At 38.8% G+C, this 20,039-nt stretch overlaps 1 protein-coding gene across 1 annotated transcript; it reads right to left on the bottom strand.

Moving 5' to 3' along the window:
• Positions 1-1,247: 1,247 nt before the first annotated feature.
• Positions 1,248-3,126, bottom strand: LOC135711340 (uncharacterized). Its single transcript, XM_065234134.1, has 2 exons — positions 3,037-3,126; positions 1,248-2,268 (listed from the first exon to the last, which is right to left on the bottom strand). The coding sequence occupies exon 2, from the start codon at positions 2,253-2,255 to the stop codon at positions 1,425-1,427; it is 831 nt and encodes a 276-aa protein (XP_065090206.1). The 5' UTR covers positions 2,256-2,268; positions 3,037-3,126; the 3' UTR covers positions 1,248-1,424.
• Positions 3,127-20,039: the final 16,913 nt, after the last annotated feature.

The raw sequence follows: 20,039 nt of genomic DNA, 5'->3' as shown, positions 1-20,039 counted from the left end.
AAGAAAGAAATACATACAACCGGGATTAGTTTCAAGAAGTGATTATTTTCATCGGATTCCCCAACTAACCATATTATCGCAAAGTGAGTATATACAAAGCTTTATTGCGACTATATGGTTACTTGGGTACCCATAGGCCATCAGAATGGTTCATCGGTTGCAAATTCAGGCATTTTTTAAAAAAATTATGCGTTATGTTTCTCAATGTTTTGACTGTTTCCTATTCTAGTTCAAAAGTATACCTTCACTACCCAAACAGCATTGTGCACCTTATGAAAGTTTCAAAACCTTCTTTAAGTTTAAATACTGGTGTAAACAACTTTTACAAAGTCAAAGTTGCTGCTTGGGTATTGCAACTACGGGTAATCATTGAAAGTACTTGCATTTTGCTCAGGCACTTTTGAGCAAACTGTAACCACCTTCTCATACTCGAAATGTGCCTCGACCAATCTGGCACAACGATGCCCTATACGCTCTCTGACCAAAGCGCAGGGAAAACTCGAGTTCATTTTAGAGCTTCGAAAATGTAGAGCCCTGGTTCAGACTACAGAGTTATAACATGTTATAGCTCTATCTTGATGGTGGTTTCTGTGTTGAAATTATTTAACAACCGCTATAACATGTTATAACTCTCCAGTCTGGACAGCGTTTAAGTATTTTTTTTTTGCTGGTTTTAAATGGAAACTACTACATATATGCGATTTACTCAAAATTGGGTTATTGGACTGTACCCGGAATTGAGGGAAAGGTACTTAATTTTTGGTAGTTTTTCATCTCCGTGCAGGCCTGCTGGGATGAAAGGTAATTACGTTTACCACTATAGTAAAAATCACCGGTGCCGCAATTAATCCTTTAAATTTAATGTAGTTTTTAGAAGGGAATTAGATTAGGTATTCGATTTACATTCTGATTGTTTTTTACAAAATCATTTATGTTTGGTTGTCCGCTCTAATCAAAACCAAAGTTCTGCGAGCCGTGTCGTGTGTCTGTCATTAGAGAGATTACAAAATTCACGGCGGTGTGACCTGACCTTCCATGCAAATCAATCGGAGATTTACGTCACACGACGTAACTTGTCACCTCAGCAGTGACAAGATTCACACGACTCACATAATAGGGGTGGAGTATCTGCCATGTGGGTTTGTTTCGGAATTTTAGCAACAACATTGAAACTGACAAACTTCACGATTTATTTCAAAATGAACTAAACATAATTAAGTATAATTTTCAAATATTATTAACAAACTAAATTATGGTAAGACAAATTATCAGTTCTTTCTCCCTCCTTTGTATGAATTTGGATTACCCATATTTCGTTGTTGAGCACTATTATATGTCCCTTGTTGGGGCTCAATGCGGGTGGTCTTTCGAAAAAGACAACTTCTTTAATCTATTGCCGTTGGCAATAATGCTGGCAGGTAACTCTAAGTACTTGTCACAGTGATCTTCCCAAGCTTTTTAGTGCGTGGTTTCCTGGGTTTCTTCGTTGAAGCTCCTGCGGCAGTTGGCACTTGGTTTTGAACGGAGGGCGCTGCAACCATAGTTGGTTGCAATTTTTGGTAAATATTGAAAAAGATGTTTCCCTGCTCTGGTACATCCTTCTGACTGGCCATGAAGTCTCTCAGCAAGGCTTCGATGTATTTGTCATTGCGCAAGAAAGTGCCGTCGATGGCGTGCGCCTTACAAATGTTTTCGACCGTGTTGTACATCCACAAAACGACAATATTCTGAAGCGATGATTCAAATTGTTGCAATATCTCGGTCAAATCCAGCAATGCCTCATAAAACAACACTACACATCGCTCATAAACGCACTGGAATCCAATGTTGCTACGATAGTTTATCTGTGGGTCGATATCCGGAGTAACTGAAAGAAGCTTCCTGTGCAGGTCAGCTTCGGTAACCTTATTAATTGCGTAGATGACCAAATAGTTTATGAGCTTTATGGCACATTCCTTGTTCACCAGTTCAGTTATTTCGGTTGGAATCATAACAGCAATATCCATTAGATTAGAACTGCCGCATGTTTTTATGTTGATGGATTGACCTTCATGCTTCAGATTGTCATTAAAGGAAAGAATAGTGGCATTCTGCTCGCGAATCCACTGTTCGGTCAAATCTTGTTTGGCAAAACTTTCGTCTTCAAACATGTTCGATGTTGTGTTTGCATTTTCATCTAAGGGAATGGTGGTGGATGTGTCTACGGATTTCTCTGATTTTACATCACACAAATCAATGATATTACATTTGTCCATTTTTTGTTGGTATCTGCAAAAAAGAACAAAAAACAGTTTGTGAATGTATTTTCACTGAATTTTACATACAGTCAACTCTGCATAACTAGATATTCAAGGGACTATCGACTTAGGGAGGTATCGAGCTAGAGAGTTCCAGAAATTATTCACAATTTCTTAATGTAATCCAGTGTAATTGTGTATTTAGTTTTGATATTAAATTGGAATTTATATTCAATGTTTATTTCGTGATTGTTGGACTAACTTAAAAATGATCGATTCTCTTCATCGATTTTCTCATTGCATTATTACAGTCAAGTGAAGCAATTTAATGATTTTTATTTCAAAACAACATAGTAAAAGAGCGTCGCCGGTGGTGTAGTAGTAAGCGTGATTACCTCTCACCCCAGCAGGCCTGGGTTCAATATTTTCTCAGTTTCCAGCTGTTTAATATAATATATATATTATGTAATTTTAAATGGTAACTCGAAATTTATCAGAAGTTTAATTATAGATAAATGTTCAATTATGGTAAACCAAGGCAAACTAAGCATTCTGCAAAATTATGGACAAATCTGGACAAGGAATTGTCTGGATGGTCCATAAAAATCTGAAAGATTCTAGATAAGTCGGGAAGGTAGGCAAAGCTGGTCAGTCACAATCACACCACCTCACACGATGCAACTACGATCACGAACATTACATTTTACATTTCGAATCGTAGTACATCATATTGTTTTTATACTGTCGCTGCTACGCTTACATGGATTAGTGCTTGGTGGAAAACATTGAAACGCATTACCTTTGAAAAATAAATACAGAAACTATGAGCGATAAGATTTGAAAATTTCAACTATTCTTGTAATTTTTAACTGTTTACATTGCAAAAAGCAAAACACAACACACACGGAACCGTAAAATTACCCAAAATTAAGTTCTTTTCACTCATCTCCCATGTTCCGTTCAATAAGCTAATTTTCAGTAAATCGCTTATAGTAGTTTGCATTTGGCTACGGCAAAAATAATTACTTACTAGTATGTATTTTCTACCCAAAATTAAGTTCAATTGACTCAAATTTGAGAATATCTTATATACTCACTAGTAGCTTATTGAACGATAGTCATGAGAAAGTCGAATCTCTCGTTCCGTTTTTGACAACAGCAAAAAGTGAGAGTGGGATGCAAAACTCAAAATTACCCAAAATTAAGTAAAAAGAACTTAATTTTAGGGTATTTTTTTTTCTCTGTGCACATCCCGCATACAATTAAAGCCCTACAGTAAAAGTATGGACGTCTGTCAAAAGTTGTTCCAATCAAACCGTCAAAATGCACCGCTTTGCTCGATTGGAACAGCTTTTCAGTGCTAACATTTGAAAACGGCGCAAAAGCCATTTGTAAACAAATGGTTTGTGGGCCCTTTACTCGCTACCCGAAGAACGCCCACGCAAACCAACAGCATCGTCAGGAAGGGGAAAATTTCCCCTACCCGATGTTGCTGTTGTGTCGCGTGGGTGTACTTCAAGTAGTGAGTAAAGGGCCCACAAACCATTTGTTTACAAATGGCTTTTGTGCCGTTTTCAAATGTTAGCACTGTTTTTTTCAGTTTTGTGGTGACAGTCGTCCATACTTTTACTGTAGGGCTTTACATACAATGCGTTATGATAAACCTACACTCAAAAAAAAAGAAATCTAAATAGTATAAATATTTTTGAGTGTAGGCTGATTTGACCAGCACGTCCCACCCTACACTCAAAAATATTACAAAACGGATATAGATTAAATTTTATGCATTTTATGGTTTTTCAAATTGTATACATTGTTTCGCTTAAAATTTTCGTCAAAACTATACTAAGTCCGAATAACGAAGTGGAATTCGATCTAAAAAAATGACAGGAAAAAGACCATCTGGTGAAGAGCTTTGTCCCGGCGAATTTCTACTGCGACTGTGATCTGCTGGGCAGCATTGAAATTGTAAGTATTTTTTTTATATAATATTCAAAAAAATAAACTAATTAAAAAAGCTTCATGAGACAATTTTTATTTTTATTTGAAAACAATAATATTTTCCATAAATAAAATAAAGAAGCGAAAAATACGTTCTCTCGAATAAACCGCATCTATGCATCGAAAGTATATTTCGATTTTATACTATGGGACGCATAAACCATTTTTATACTAAGTTTGCATTCTCTCCCTTTATACCGACCTTTGCGTCGGTACGGAGAGTTGCGATTTAGCGTATAACTTTTATACTATTTAGATTTCAATATTTTTTGAGTGTACACGGAGAAACGAAACAACTCAAAATTGAGATAGAAAGTACTTAAAAATAAGTACTTCTCCAACAGTACTGTTTTGGATTCATTTCTGTTCTCATTGATGAGTACTTTTAACTTAATCTTGAAGTATAGCCAAAACAGTTACTTTTACCACAAACGAAGTGACAGACGGAGCGGCTTGCAATTTGATTTGACGCACTTACATTTTAAATTTTCGAGTGTACCTCACGGCAACACTACCTACTCATATGTACTAGCTTAAAGTACTTCATGCCACTGGGGTACCGCCTGTTATCTCTTTTTCTCTAAAGAAATTTGAAAGGAGAGCCTGTTGTCAAACAGCATATCATTATGTCGTCTTCTTTGTTATCTGCACTTCTTTTGTATAATGAAAGACTATAGATCAAAATGATTGGGGGTAAACACATCGAGTTAACATTTGCTTACATGTAAACGATGTTGAGCTGCCAATGACCGACAGTTTTTGCTGAAAATATGTTTTGTTTGAAAATACTATGTAGCAATTTTTGACAGCAGTCATAAAAAAAAATCAAAACAAAGTGCTCCACCATCGCGAACCGTCTGCCAGTTACAATTTTTACAACGGAGTCCGTTTGCCGATTTTTTTTTTCAATTTCGGTGATTATTTCTACGTGCTTTGAAAGGTAAGCAATAAGATTGGAGTAATCAAAGTTAAATTAAACATTAGATCAGTTTTCTCCCACATATTTTCAGCTTCTCATGAAGGCAACTGCAGAAAGAGACTGGATGTTTCGGCTCAGCATCAGCATCGCTAAATCGACGCATAATAATACCCTCGATGGACGAATATTGCATGCTTCCTTCAATGAGTTTTCCCCGGAACTGCACAGCAAAAATAGCTATTTTTTTTCATGAAAAACAAAAGGAACAGTCTGCTGAAATTGATCAACGCCGATGCTGAAGTTTGGATCAGTTCCACGACAAAGGGTAAGTTTCTTATCTACTGAATGTACGTACGGCTGGAAGATTCTGGCAACTGTTTCCTGGTGCCATACCTTGACGTATGAAAGTTTTCGCAATGGTACAGGAGCTGACAGTTGCGCGAATGGCAATGAAAACTATTTTTCGTTCGCTGGGGAAGAAGCAACTGATGATGATGTTAATTTTTTACATTTTTTTGTAGATGGATTAGATAAATCCACTGCAGTATGAGAGCGTATGAGCGCAAGTTTTAATATCTGCACGGTGTTGGTCACAAGGAAGGCGCGTACGATGAGCACAGTCCGAGAGAACAGGCCATTTGCAGAATCGATGCTTGCTGAGGCGGGTGCTGACACCAACTATCATCGATACCACGCTCAGTGCTTATAGAGGATTACGTCATCTATCATCAAAGTTGGAATCGCATGAATGTTTTTTACTGATTTGTATTTGTTGAATATTTTACTGCATCTATTAAAGTGGCTTTCATTTTGGTAAAATTGTAAGTAAAAAATAGCAACATTGAAAAACAAAACACAAAATACTATGCCATAGTGAAACATCACAGAACATAGTAAAAACCACAATTATTCCATAGTAGAATCTAGGGAAAAAGTCATCGTAAAATAGCATGTACGGTTAAAAATACTACGTAATGCGTTTTTTTAGTGCATAGTATTTTTGAATGCACTTGTGCTCGTAGCGAATTCACAATGTAGTCTGGAAAAACATATAGGTGCATTGCGTTTACTTTAAACCCCCAATATGGTAGATTATACTTTCCGTGCAATCATCTGAGACCGAGAAGACATGGGACTGGGAGAGCAACAGTTATTCAGCAACAGAAGCCAAAATTTACATCCAAAATCAAAGAGGTTCCGCAAGTGGTGCTACAATTGATGTTTCTCAACAGCGAACTTTGGCCCTTATTACCGATGTCACTTCACGGTGTAGTGACAACTTATCACTCACGGTTAAGTGATTCCCATTTGATTTACACGGCAATCACTTCACCGTGAGTGACAACTGGTCCCTTCACTTCGTTTTCACCGTGAAGTGACACCCGTAATAAGGGCCTTTATGTTTTGTCGGCTTTTCCTCGAGTAGATAGTTCTTGGCACTGGGTCAAAATTACTACCCCAGTTTTTGCGGTTTACGCCCTTTTATCCCCGAAAGAGTTCCTGCGGAGAGCTTGATGATAATAATTATTAATTGTGGAAGGGAGCTTCCTCCGTTTTGTTGTTTTTATGTTGCAGTTGAAAGTTAGCGGTGTATTTATTTTGGCTTGATGACCATCAACGTATCGCAGTGTCGTAATCTACCAGTAGCAAGCTACGAACACCTCCCAATCCATGTCGATAGGTCAATGCTAATGTTCCACCCAAGCCACATACGCACCCAAGCCGAGCATCGTCATCAATAGGGGCAAAAGACCACTCCTACAAATAAAGTTAATGTTCCGTTCCAACTACACTGCGGCAACCGCAACCGACATGGAAAGACGTGTCCCTTTAATGACCGTGTTGCCGAAGTAATTAATACCAAAATCGTTATCGAAGATGAAGGAAAGAACCGACCTCGTCCTCCTCTACATAGTTGTTTGTTAGACGATTAAAATTAACTTAACCATAATGCTTTTGAACTATCGAACTCAAGGATCCGGGAACCAGGACCTAGAGATGAACTAGCCTAAGGCTAAAAATCTCTTTAATAAAGATTAAAAAAAAGGAAACCAGGAATGAATCGCAAACATTCCAAACGAGCGATACATCGAAACAGGAAGCTACCGATTCCGTGTCGATACCGGTCGGTCGTTAGAGCCTAAAGCTAGCCCATTCGTTTCTGTCGCACGGCTCGTTCTCTCCCAGAGCGGGAAGGACCACGATGACGGGAAGAAACCTGATTTGGACCGACAATTGGCACCCATGTTCGCCATTACCACTCTGATGTTGCCGATGTTGCTGCTGCCGGTTATGATGCAAGAAAATCAAGCTGAACATTGCATTAGGTCCTAAGTAACATTGATCGACTCTCTTCGTAGACTTTCTTTTTCGTTAATAACTTGAGCGCATAACTGTTTTTTGTTGAATTTGTCGTATTAGATACTAGATAAAAACTTCTTTTATAGATCTGTGAGCAGAAAAAACCTGGGAATGTCTTTAATTAGCCGTGAGCATACAAAGAAAAAGTCGACGAAGAGAATCTGTCAATGTTACTTAGGACCTAATGCAATGTTTAGCAATCACTGATTCAATTACACAAGCCCACTTCATCTGGCCCGTTTCAAATGGATGTTGTGGGAATGGGGGTTGAATGCGAGAGGCTCCCAAACATACAAACTTTGCTCTTTCATTATCACGACGTTCTTATGCATAATCCAGTGTGACGTAACGTTGGATCATGCGTAGGAACACCGTGAGAACGAAAGAGTCGACTATATTCCTTCTGCCGTACCTATAGCAATGCACACGGTTCCCGCGCTGACTGTTTCTTACTTTTTCACTCTAATCAAAATTTCCTCCGATGAGTGAGAAAACAGCACCCCGTCAACGCGAGTTGCCAGATCATTGCACACAAAACCAACTTGAATTAATTCAAATCGAAAATACTAGCGAACCTGGCGGTGAGCGGCGGAAAGTGGTCTAAAATTCTATTACAGAGAACCACATTATTTTAATTAATTTCTTCGGAGAAAGTCGTCTGTAACTTCGTTTGTGGTAAAAGCACAAACGAAGTGACAGACGACTAACTGGCGAAGAAATCCATTAAAATAATGTGGTTCACTGTAATAGAATTTTCTTGGAAGCTTGTGCCATCATCCACCAGATGGGTTAGTTTTGTCATTTTTTTATGCATTTCAGTTTTGAGTAGAGTGAAAGAGATAGAACCAAAACATTCTAATACATTTGGTGAAAATGCTAGTACAATCCAGTAGTAGTGTTACCATGTGGTACAATCACAAACGAAGTTACAGACGACTTTCTCCGAAGAAATTAATTAAAATAATGTGGTTCTCTGTAATAGAATTTTAGACCACTTTCCGCCGGTCACCGCCAGGTTCGCTAGTATTTTTGATTTGAATTAATTCAAGTTGGTTTTGTGTGCAATGATCTGGCAACTCACGTTGACGGTGTGCTGTTTTCTCACTCATCGAAGGAAATTTTGATTAGAGTGAGAAAGTAAGGAACATTCAGCGCGGGAACCGTGTGCGGTACTATAGGTGCGGCAGAAAGAATGTAGTCGACTCCTTTGTTCTCACGGTGTTCTTACACATGATCCAACGTTACGTCACACTAGATTATGCATAAGAACATCGTGATAATGAAAGAGCAAAGTTTGTATGTTTGGGAGCCTCTCGCATTCAACCCCCATTCTCCCACCATCCGATTGAAACGGGCCAGATGAAGTGGGTTTGTGTAATTGAATTATAGCGAATTCGTTTATTATCGGGGTTGGAACCAGTTCCAACCCAGTGCGAAACCGAACTTTTTGTCAGTGCGAACCTCAACCTGAGCTAGGTTTTAAAAACAAACGAGCAAACTGACGTTTGTCAGAAAACAAGCAGACCCAATCTTGATACCCGATCCAGGTTGGAACTGAATAATAAACGAATTCGCTATTAGTGATTTCAAGCTGAACATTGCATTATGACCTAAGTAACATTGACAGATTCTCTCCGTTGAATTTTTCTTTGCATCACCACGGCCATGTAAAGACATTCCCCGGTATTTTTAGCACACAGATCGATAAAAGAAGCTTTTGTCTAGCATCTAATACGACAAACACATCAATAAACGGTTATGTGATAAAGTTATTTACGAAAGAGAAAGTCGACGAAGATAATCGATCAATGTTACTTAGGACCTAATGCAATGTTCAGCTTGATTTATTAGCAAAATAACCGGCAGCAGCAACATCAGAGTGGCAATGGCGAACATGTGTATCAGTGGTCGGTCCGAATGTGGTTTCTCCCCGTCGTCGTGGTCCGTCTCGTTCTCCAAGTAGAGAACGAGCTGTGGGATAGAAACTAATGGGCTAGCTTTAGACTCTAACGACCGATCGGTATCGACACGGAAACGGTAGCTTCGAGGCCGGGTCAAAAATCGAAGTAAATTTGACAACGTCTTTCACCTGCGGAGTTATTGTTCGAGCGATACACAACGTGCTGCTTCCGACTGGCACTTTAATTTTATTGACTGTTAATTAGAACATCGTCGTCGGTTCTTTCCTTAATCTTCGATAACGATGTTTGGTATCAATTACTTCGGCAACACAGGTCATTATAGGGGCACGTCTTGTCATGTCGGTTGCGGTTGCCGCAGTGTAGGTGGAACGGAACATTAACCTTATTTGTAGGAGTGGTCCTTTGGCCCTATCGATGACGATGCTCGGCTTGGGTGCGTATGTGGCTTGGGTGGAACATTAGCATTGGCTTATCGACATGGATCGGGAGGTGTTCGTAGCTTGCTACTCGTAGATTACGACACTCCGATACGTTGATGGTCATCAAGCCAAAATAAATACACCGATAACTTTCAATTGCAGCATAAAAACAACAAAACGGAGGAAGCTCCCTTTCACAATTAATAATTAATAATTATTATCATCAACCGCTCTGCAGGAACTCTTTCGGGGATCAAAGGACGAAAACCGCAAAAAATGGGATAGAAATTTTGATCCTGCGCCAAGAACTATTTACTCGAGGAAAAGCCGACAAAACAGGAAGTTCGCTGTTGGGAAACATAAATTGTAGCACCACTTGCGATCCTCTTCGTTTTTGGAAGTAAATTTCAAGCACAGTCTGACGTTTGCTTATGGATTTTACCATAGGAGTAAAGAGCTATATAGATTCGCCGTCAAAGCCAATAGCATCAATTATATACATGATTCTTTGACAGTGTGCAAAGAGTGCGTATCATTTTGTCATTTTTTTATGCATTTCAGTTTTGAGTAGAGTGAAAGAGATAGAACCAAAACATTCTAATACATTTGGTGAAAATGCTAGTACAATCCAGTAGTAGTGTTGCCATGTGGTACAATCCAGTAGTAGTGGTGTTGCCATGTGGTACACTGAAAAATTGAAATAGCAGGTTAGTCACCAAAGTTTTCGAGCCGCTCCGTCTGTCACTTCGTTTGTGGTACAATCCAGTAGTAGTGGCACAAACGAAGTGACAGACGGAGCGGCTCGAAAACTTTGGTGACTAACCTTCTATTGCAATTTTCAGTGTACCACATGGCAACACCACTACTACTGGATTGTACCACATGGCAACACTACTATTGGATTGAACTAGCATTTTCCCCAAATGTACTAGAATATTTTGGTTCTATCTCTTTCACTCTACTCAAAACTGAAATGCATAAAAAAATGACAAAATGATACGCACTCTTTGCACACTGTCAAAGAATCATTGTACACAAAATCAACTTTGTTCAAATCAAAACAAAAAAACTAACCCATCTGGTGGATGATGGCACAAGCTTCCAAGAAAATTCTATTACAGTGAACCACATTATTTAAATGGATTTTTTCGCCAGTAAGTCGTCTGTCACTTCGTTTGTGGTAGTGGTGTTGCCATGTGGTACACTGAAAAATTGAAATAGCAGGTTAGTCACCAAAGTTTTCGAGCCGCTCCGTCTGTCACTTCGTTTGTGGTTCTGCTGTTCCGTATTCGGTAAAAAATTACAGTATACAGTAAAAAAATCTTAGTGTGTAGCACAAACGAAGTGACAGACGGAGCGGCTTGCAATTTGATTTGACGCACTTACATTTTAAATTTTCGAGTGTACCTCACGGCAACACTACCTACTCATATGTACTAGCTTAAAGTACTTCATGCCACTGGGGTACCGCCTGTTATCTCTTTTTCTCTAAAGAAATTTGAAAGGAGAGCCTGTTGTCAAACAGCATATCATTATGTCGTCTTCTTTGTTATCTGCACTTCTTTTGTATAATGAAAGACTATAGATCAAAATGATTGGGGGTAAACACATCGAGTTAACATTTGCTTACATGTAAACGATGTTGAGCTGCCAATGACCGACAGTTTTTGCTGAAAATATGTTTTGTTTGAAAATACTATGTAGCAATTTTTGACAGCAGTCATAAAAAAAAATCAAAACAAAGTGCTCCACCATCGCGAACCGTCTGCCAGTTACAATCTTTACAACGGAGTCCGTTTGCCGATTTTTTTTTTCAATTTCGGTGATTATTTCTACGTGCTTTGAAAGGTAAGCAATAAGATTGGAGTAATCAAAGTTAAATTAAACATTAGATCAGTTTTCTCCCACATATTTTCAGCTTCTCATGAAGGCAACTGCAGAAAGAGACTGGATGTTTCGGCTCAGCATCAGCATCGCTAAATCGACGCATAATAATACCCTCGATGGACGAATATTGCATGCTTCCTTCAATGAGTTTTCCCCGGAACTGCACAGCAAAAATAGCTATTTTTTTTTCATGAAAAACAAAAGGAACAGTCTGCTGAAATTGATCAACGCCGATGCTGAAGTTTGGATCAGTTCCACGACAAAGGGTAAGTTTCTTATCTACTGAATGTACGTACGGCTGGAAGATTCTGGCAACTGTTTCCTGGTGCCATACCTTGACGTATGAAAGTTTTCGCAATGGTACAGGAGCTGACAGTTGCGCGAATGGCAATGAAAACTATTTTTCGTTCGCTGGGGAAGAAGCAACTGATGATGATGTTAATTTTTTACATTTTTTTGTAGATGGATTAGATAAATCCGCTGCAGTATGAGAGCGTATGAGCGCAAGTTTTAATATCTGCACGGTGTTGGTCACAAGGAAGGCGCGTACGATGAGCACAGTCCGAGAGAACAGGCCATTTGCAGAATCGATGCTTGCTGAGGCGGGTGCTGACACCAACTATCATCGATACCACGCTCAGTGCTTATAGAGGATTACGTCATCTATCATCAAAGTTGGAATCGCATGAATGTTTTTTACTGATTTGTATTTGTTGAATATTTTACTGCATCTATTAAAGTGGCTTTCATTTTGGTAAAATTGTAAGTAAAAAATAGCAACATTGAAAAACAAAACACAAAATACTATGCCATAGTGAAACATCACAGAACATAGTAAAAACCACAATTATTCCATAGTAGAATCTAGGGAAAAAGTCATCGTAAAATAGCATGTACGGTTAAAAATACTACGTAATGCGTTTTTTTAGTGCATAGTATTTTTGAATGCACTTGTGCTCGTAGCGAATTCACAATGTAGTCTGGAAAAACATATAGGTGCATTGCGTTTACTTTAAACCCCCAATATGGTAGATTATACTTTCCGTGCAATCATCTGAGACCGAGAAGACATGGGACTGGGAGAGCAACAGTTATTCAGCAACAGAAGCCAAAATTTACATCCAAAATCAAAGAGGTTCCGCAAGTGGTGCTACAATTGATGTTTCTCAACAGCGAACTTTGGCCCTTATTACCGATGTCACTTCACGGTGTAGTGACAACTTATCACTCACGGTTAAGTGATTCCCATTTGATTTACACGGCAATCACTTCACCGTGAGTGACAACTGGTCCCTTCACTTCGTTTTCACCGTGAAGTGACACCCGTAATAAGGGCCTTTATGTTTTGTCGGCTTTTCCTCGAGTAGATAGTTCTTGGCACTGGGTCAAAATTACTACCCCAGTTTTTGCGGTTTACGCCCTTTTATCCCCGAAAGAGTTCCTGCGGAGAGCTTGATGATAATAATTATTAATTGTGGAAGGGAGCTTCCTCCGTTTTGTTGTTTTTATGTTGCAGTTGAAAGTTAGCGGTGTATTTATTTTGGCTTGATGACCATCAACGTATCGCAGTGTCGTAATCTACCAGTAGCAAGCTACGAACACCTCCCAATCCATGTCGATAGGTCAATGCTAATGTTCCACCCAAGCCACATACGCACCCAAGCCGAGCATCGTCATCAATAGGGGCAAAAGACCACTCCTACAAATAAAGTTAATGTTCCGTTCCAACTACACTGCGGCAACCGCAACCGACATGGAAAGACGTGTCCCTTTAATGACCGTGTTGCCGAAGTAATTAATACCAAAATCGTTATCGAAGATGAAGGAAAGAACCGACCTCGTCCTCCTCTACATAGTTGTTTGTTAGACGATTAAAATTAACTTAACCATAATGCTTTTGAACTATCGAACTCAAGGATCCGGGAACCAGGACCTAGAGATGAACTAGCCTAAGGCTAAAAATCTCTTTAATAAAGATTAAAAAAAAGGAAACCAGGAATGAATCGCAAACATTCCAAACGAGCGATACATCGAAACAGGAAGCTACCGATTCCGTGTCGATACCGGTCGGTCGTTAGAGCCTAAAGCTAGCCCATTCGTTTCTGTCGCACGGCTCGTTCTCTCCCAGAGCGGGAAGGACCACGATGACGGGAAGAAACCTGATTTGGACCGACAATTGGCACCCATGTTCGCCATTACCACTCTGATGTTGCCGATGTTGCTGCTGCCGGTTATGATGCAAGAAAATCAAGCTGAACATTGCATTAGGTCCTAAGTAACATTGATCGACTCTCTTCGTAGACTTTCTTTTTCGTTAATAACTTGAGCGCATAACTGTTTTTTGTTGAATTTGTCGTATTAGATACTAGATAAAAACTTCTTTTATAGATCTGTGAGCAGAAAAAACCTGGGAATGTCTTTAATTAGCCGTGAGCATACAAAGAAAAAGTCGACGAAGAGAATCTGTCAATGTTACTTAGGACCTAATGCAATGTTTAGCAATCACTGATTCAATTACACAAGCCCACTTCATCTGGCCCGTTTCAAATGGATGTTGTGGGAATGGGGGTTGAATGCGAGAGGCTCCCAAACATACAAACTTTGCTCTTTCATTATCACGACGTTCTTATGCATAATCCAGTGTGACGTAACGTTGGATCATGCGTAGGAACACCGTGAGAACGAAAGAGTCGACTATATTCCTTCTGCCGTACCTATAGCAATGCACACGGTTCCCGCGCTGACTGTTTCTTACTTTTTCACTCTAATCAAAAATTTCCTCCGATGAGTGAGAAAACAGCACCCCGTCAACGCGAGTTGCCAGATCATTGCACACAAAACCAACTTGAATTAATTCAAATCGAAAATACTAGCGAACCTGGCGGTGAGCGGCGGAAAGTGGTCTAAAATTCTATTACAGAGAACCACATTATTTTAATTAATTTCTTCGGAGAAAGTCGTCTGTAACTTCGTTTGTGGTGTGTAGGTTCTATAAGAATGCATAAAAGGTTTTCATTTGACACATGGTCTTCATTAAATTTTTGCAAGGCGTCTGCTTATTAGTTGACTTATCCAGCTTTCCATGCTCGGTAATGGCGGCCTGTTTGTATGAATAAATGTATCCTTCACTGTGCTTTTTGACACTAACTGGAGGGCGTATGTTGTTCCATTTTCTTCTGTTCCTGGGAGAGGGAAAGGGAAGGGGTTGAAATTCGAACATCCAGATAGTGTCAAAAAGCACAGTGAAGGATACATTTATTCATACAAACAGGCCACCATTACCGAGCATGGAAAGCTGGATACATTTTATGAATAATCAGCAATATAAATTTGCCAAAAGGTATAAGGAGATTTCTATCCGTGTAGTCTGAACGTACTAATACCAACAATCAATACGAAACTAACGATTTTAAATTGGCTCACCACTTTAGTAGTCTATTGGTCCCAAGCAAACGATTAACGTACCCTATTCTAGTCGAAATTCTAGTACTACGCCGAGGGGGACGACTCTATCTACGATGCAGAAAAAATTGTGTTATGCTGTGGCTAGCTGCACGCACGCTGAGTAGATAGAAAGAAGATTGTTGACGATTCTGAAGATTTCCTGCAAGAAGATGATGGGCGATGCAAGTAGATGCGACAAATGAAAGAAGATTTTTCGAAGATTGATTCGCTAGTGTGAGATTTGTTGAGCATCTAAACTTGAGATTTAGATGTGCCGCCCCCCTCGTACTACGCAATGTTTGTTTTGATTCGCTATGAAAGTTTGACAGATAAAATGAGGGGTTATTGGTTTTTCCTATGTTTCGAGGGGTGAATCGATTAGCTTGGGACCGAAGAGAGTACCAGAGCTGAGCCAAAAAGTTGAGCACGTTATTTCGGGACCTTCTTGTCTTAGAGTTACCTCTATGCTACTACTGGATTGAACTAGCATTTTCACCAAATGTACTAGAATGTTTTGGTTCTATCTCTTTCACTCTACTCAAAACTGGAATGCATAAAAAAATGACAAAATGATATACACTCTTTCACACTGTCAAAGAATCATTGTACACAAAATCAACTTTGTGCGAAACCAAAACAAAAATACTATCCCATCTGGTGGATGATGGCACAAGCTTCTAAGAAAATTTTATTACAGCGAACCACATTATTTTAATTGATTTCTTCGCCAGTAAGTCGTCTGTCACTTCGTTTGTGCTAATACGCTAATACATAGGATTTCTATTGAAAACTAGATGTATGAGTGCTTATTGCAAGACAGCATATATCGCGTGATATCCGCTGTAATGTGAACGGGGTATTAATTTAAATACACGAATGGTACTGCCAACAGCGACTACGACGACGACAACAGCGAATTTGGAACTTACCATTTGTCTAGGATATAACAGCTTTGCTCAGCACCACCTCTGGATCCTCATGTTCACCATCTTTAGCTCCCTGCAAAAATATCTAATAGTAATTACCTGTGTTGTGATACTTGCTTCAACGAAAACAAATTTTCTTGCTTTTCCATGGTCATCTGGGTTGAGGCTGGTCCACCAAGCACTGGGAATGAGCTCTCCGTTCATCATTTTAATGTAGATATTAGTATAAGATGGTGTTATATGCAAAGTGCGAAAAAAGACTGTAATAGTACGTTCAGACTACAGAGTTATAACATGTTATAGCTCTATCTTGATGGTGGTTTCTGTGTTGCAATTAGTTGACAACCGTTATAACACGTTATAACTCTCCAGTCTGGACAGCGTTTAAGAAGTAACAAAGGGATCGAAAGGGATTAGTTTCAAGAAGTTACATATAAATCGGATTTCCCAACCAACCATACTCAAGCAAAGTAATTATATATATATTCGTTTTAATGCACAGAAGGTCACAGGACCTGGTCTTCAGTGAAAAATCACTGTCCACACCGCACCAGGGCAGACACAGATTAGACATCACTCGGGGTCGCCTAGGGGTCCTGGGTTTAGTCCTGCTGCAGCGAAGAGACCAACTTCTCCAATACATCATTGGGAACTTTACAGCCACGGCCTTTAAGATCGGCGAAGCGCGTCAATCGCTAGTAGAAAACTTAAGGACTACTTAATAGACATATAATCTAGAAATAATATTTTTTTCAGATTTTTATGTGTACACATAGATTTCAGCTTTTCTACAACTGTAGCATTAACCAGATTTAAATAAAATGCTCCATTTTCAAAATAAAAGCATTTTAAAATTGCACTCGTATACCTCACCGTGTAAAATTTTGAAATCATCATCACTCTCACAGTTCTTCTATTCTCCACGAGTGCCAACTTTGATTTGCCAATCAACTTTGTTCAAATCAAAACAAAAAAACTAACCCATCTGGTGGATGATGACACAAGCTTCTAAGAAAATTCTATTACAGTGAACCACATTATTTAAATGGATTTCTTCGCCAGTAAGTCGTCTGTCACTTCGTTTGTGATTTCTAGTTTCGATCCCATGCCATCTGGGGTGTACTGATTTCGTTGTTGGTTGCTAATCCTCGGGTCCACGGCTGCTGTTGATGAGCTTATCAACGACAGGCAAACACACTCTAGTAAGAGGTGTATTGAAATTTCTGTAAATCTTTTCATACATGAATTCAATATTTATTTGTCATAACCATCAACCAGTCAGCCATGTAGGTGTAATAGAGGTCAAAAAGGTATACATTTTCCTCATTGGGTTCCAAATTCCGAGAATCCCACCACGCATGCTATCACGGGTTATTAAATATATAAACGTTAACTTAAAGAACTACAATGGTAAACATCGGTCTTCTCGTTCATTTACCGGCAGATTGCTTCTTCCGATGAAATTCCGAATATGTCGATAAATAATATAAACATTGCCATCTGTCACCTGGTGTGTCTCGAACTCTCTTTAACCAGCGATGCAAATCGATAAAAAGGAGATTATAAATGTGCATCGATGGCAATCTTTGTTGTTCTTTGTCAAAGTTCAATGTTACGATGATATCAGTATTTAAATATTTATTGATGAATATTTGTAAAGAATACTAAAGTCCATGTGATATATCGAAATTAAAAGAAATTTAGTATGGCACCTTTATAGATTACTATCATATGACCGATGAAGAAATAATCTTAAATGTAAGTATCGTTCAATAAAGATGTACATCGAAATCATAGAAAATTTAAAGTAAAGAATTGCCGACATAAATCTTTATTTCTGTATAAAGAACTTTGAAGAAGTTTCACGAACGGTTGGTCGGGGTACCCTAATAAAAATAACCATAAAAGAGAGCTTAACGACGTGTTCGGGGTATCATCCAAACCATCTGTGGGATAGTTTACCCATTCGGGATGCAGTTCGTTTATGGTATTTGTTTATTAGGGTAGTTATCCTGAAAATAAGTGCTTTCTGCAAAATAGTATTCCTAACTATAATCTTTGTTTCAGTGTAGTGTGTAGGTTGCGGAAATGATTTGAAGTTTGCATGGGAATTATTTAGGTAGCCTAACAGTGACTGAAAGAGATTCAATGGCAGTGTGAGCAACCGGTCCACACTCGTGTTTATTTCAGTTACCATTGGGACGTAATTTGTGATTAGCCCCGGTCCCTTTCAAATTGTATCATTATTTATGTACGACCTTAAATTTGAAATGACGTTCCACATGCATCTAGTGATGGCCGATTTTCATTCGAATAATCGATTAATCGATTAACGAACCGAAAATTAAAATATTTGTAATCGGTTATATCATGCTGATATAAGCATTATACCCCGTTCACATTACAGTCTATATCACGTAATATAGGCTGTCTTGCAATGAGCACTTATACATAGGATTTCCAGTGAAAACTAGATGTATGAGTGCTCATTGCAAGACACCGTATATCACGTGATAAACGCTGTAATGTGAACGGGGTATTAACCTCACCAGAGGATCATCACCCATCGTTTCAAACATATGCTCCACACTCATTGGTGGAAAAATGACAGCACAGCGAACACAAAATAATTGATTAAATGTTAATCGAATAATTTAAAAAAATGGGATATCTCTGATTTTGGTGTGATTGTTTTGATAAAAAAAAGAGCGCCAAATTTCATTTCTACCGAGGGGGCAGCAAAACCACAAAATGACCTTGCATACGGGGGGTATTCATTGGATGAAAGGGTCCGTGAAAGAGGACACTAAAATAGAAAGTTTTTCTTCCGACTGTTTCACCTTAGTATTCATCTGTGTTGAAAGGATCGCCCTAATAAATTGGTTATGGTTATTTTGCTTAACGACATGTTTGGGGTTTCATCCAAACCATTTGTGGAATAGTTCTATTATTTGTGCTATCTTTCGTTTGTTATTTTTTATTAGAGCGATGTGTTGAAACGAAAAGCCAATCCGGAAATTCAAACCGGAACCGATTTACTACCCCTGCAATTAAGATTAAAGCAATCAGCTAGGAATTTTAAATTTCAGGTACTCATATTTGATTGAGCAGCACGCGTTTAACTCTTGTTATCACTAATTCCACAGACTACATTCATATCAAGAAGTATGATCATAAACTCGCTCTTGATAGGGTAAAATTTTTCTCACTAATTGTTACGGACTTCCAGGAACGGATCTACTTACCTGCTAGTTTACGCTAGTATGCTGATTGAACACAAGCCGCCAAGTTTAGATGCGGAAGTGAGGCTTAAATAGGTTGTATAGTGTAGTCTTTAAAACGGTTGCTAAGGAGCTGGCATTTGTGGGGGTTGCTAAAGCATATAGAATCTTATCTGTGGTTTCAGTGGTAGTGTTGCAAGAGCTATGCATCGATTTTTGGCCTATTGTTGTACAGTATCCTCCAACATATCCGACTAAATCAAGGCCGGATTATCGGATATTGACTTGATAATCCGTATTTCAAGACCTCACTTAAATCCAAAACATACAGACAGCATGCTCACAGCATACATTTGAAAACTAACCACACAATGAAATCAAGCACATATTTTTGAATCCGTCATGATTAAACCCGGGCCACATTATGTAACATAGATGAAACATTTTTTTTTGCACAAGCATTCATTCGAAAAATGGTTCGTTTAGATTTCCCCAATGAGGCCCCTAGTTTGACGTTTAAGCACAGATGAAGAAATTGGCCCGAATCTTTCAAATTTATGAATGAATCCCGAGTTCAGAAATAAGTACCACCCCTTTTTCAAATCAATAAAACACTTGTTGTGTATGAACAAAAAAAAATTATGGGACTTCATTGTGAAATAGGTTGAATACCTCATTGGGAGATATAATGGAAAGGAAGCG

Source organism: Ochlerotatus camptorhynchus, unplaced genomic scaffold (genome assembly GCF_037179485.1).
Source record: "Ochlerotatus camptorhynchus isolate MF236.1 unplaced genomic scaffold, CSIRO-AGI_Acam_v1.1 ptg000432l, whole genome shotgun sequence".
NCBI lineage: Eukaryota > Metazoa > Arthropoda > Insecta > Diptera > Culicidae > Ochlerotatus > Ochlerotatus camptorhynchus.
This window is presented reverse-complemented; position numbering and strand designations above follow the sequence as displayed.

Coding starts and splice junctions, on each gene's coding strand:
- LOC135711340 (XM_065234134.1), bottom strand. CDS start 2,255: ATGGACAAATGTAATATCATTGATTTGTGTGATGTAAAATCAGAGAAA.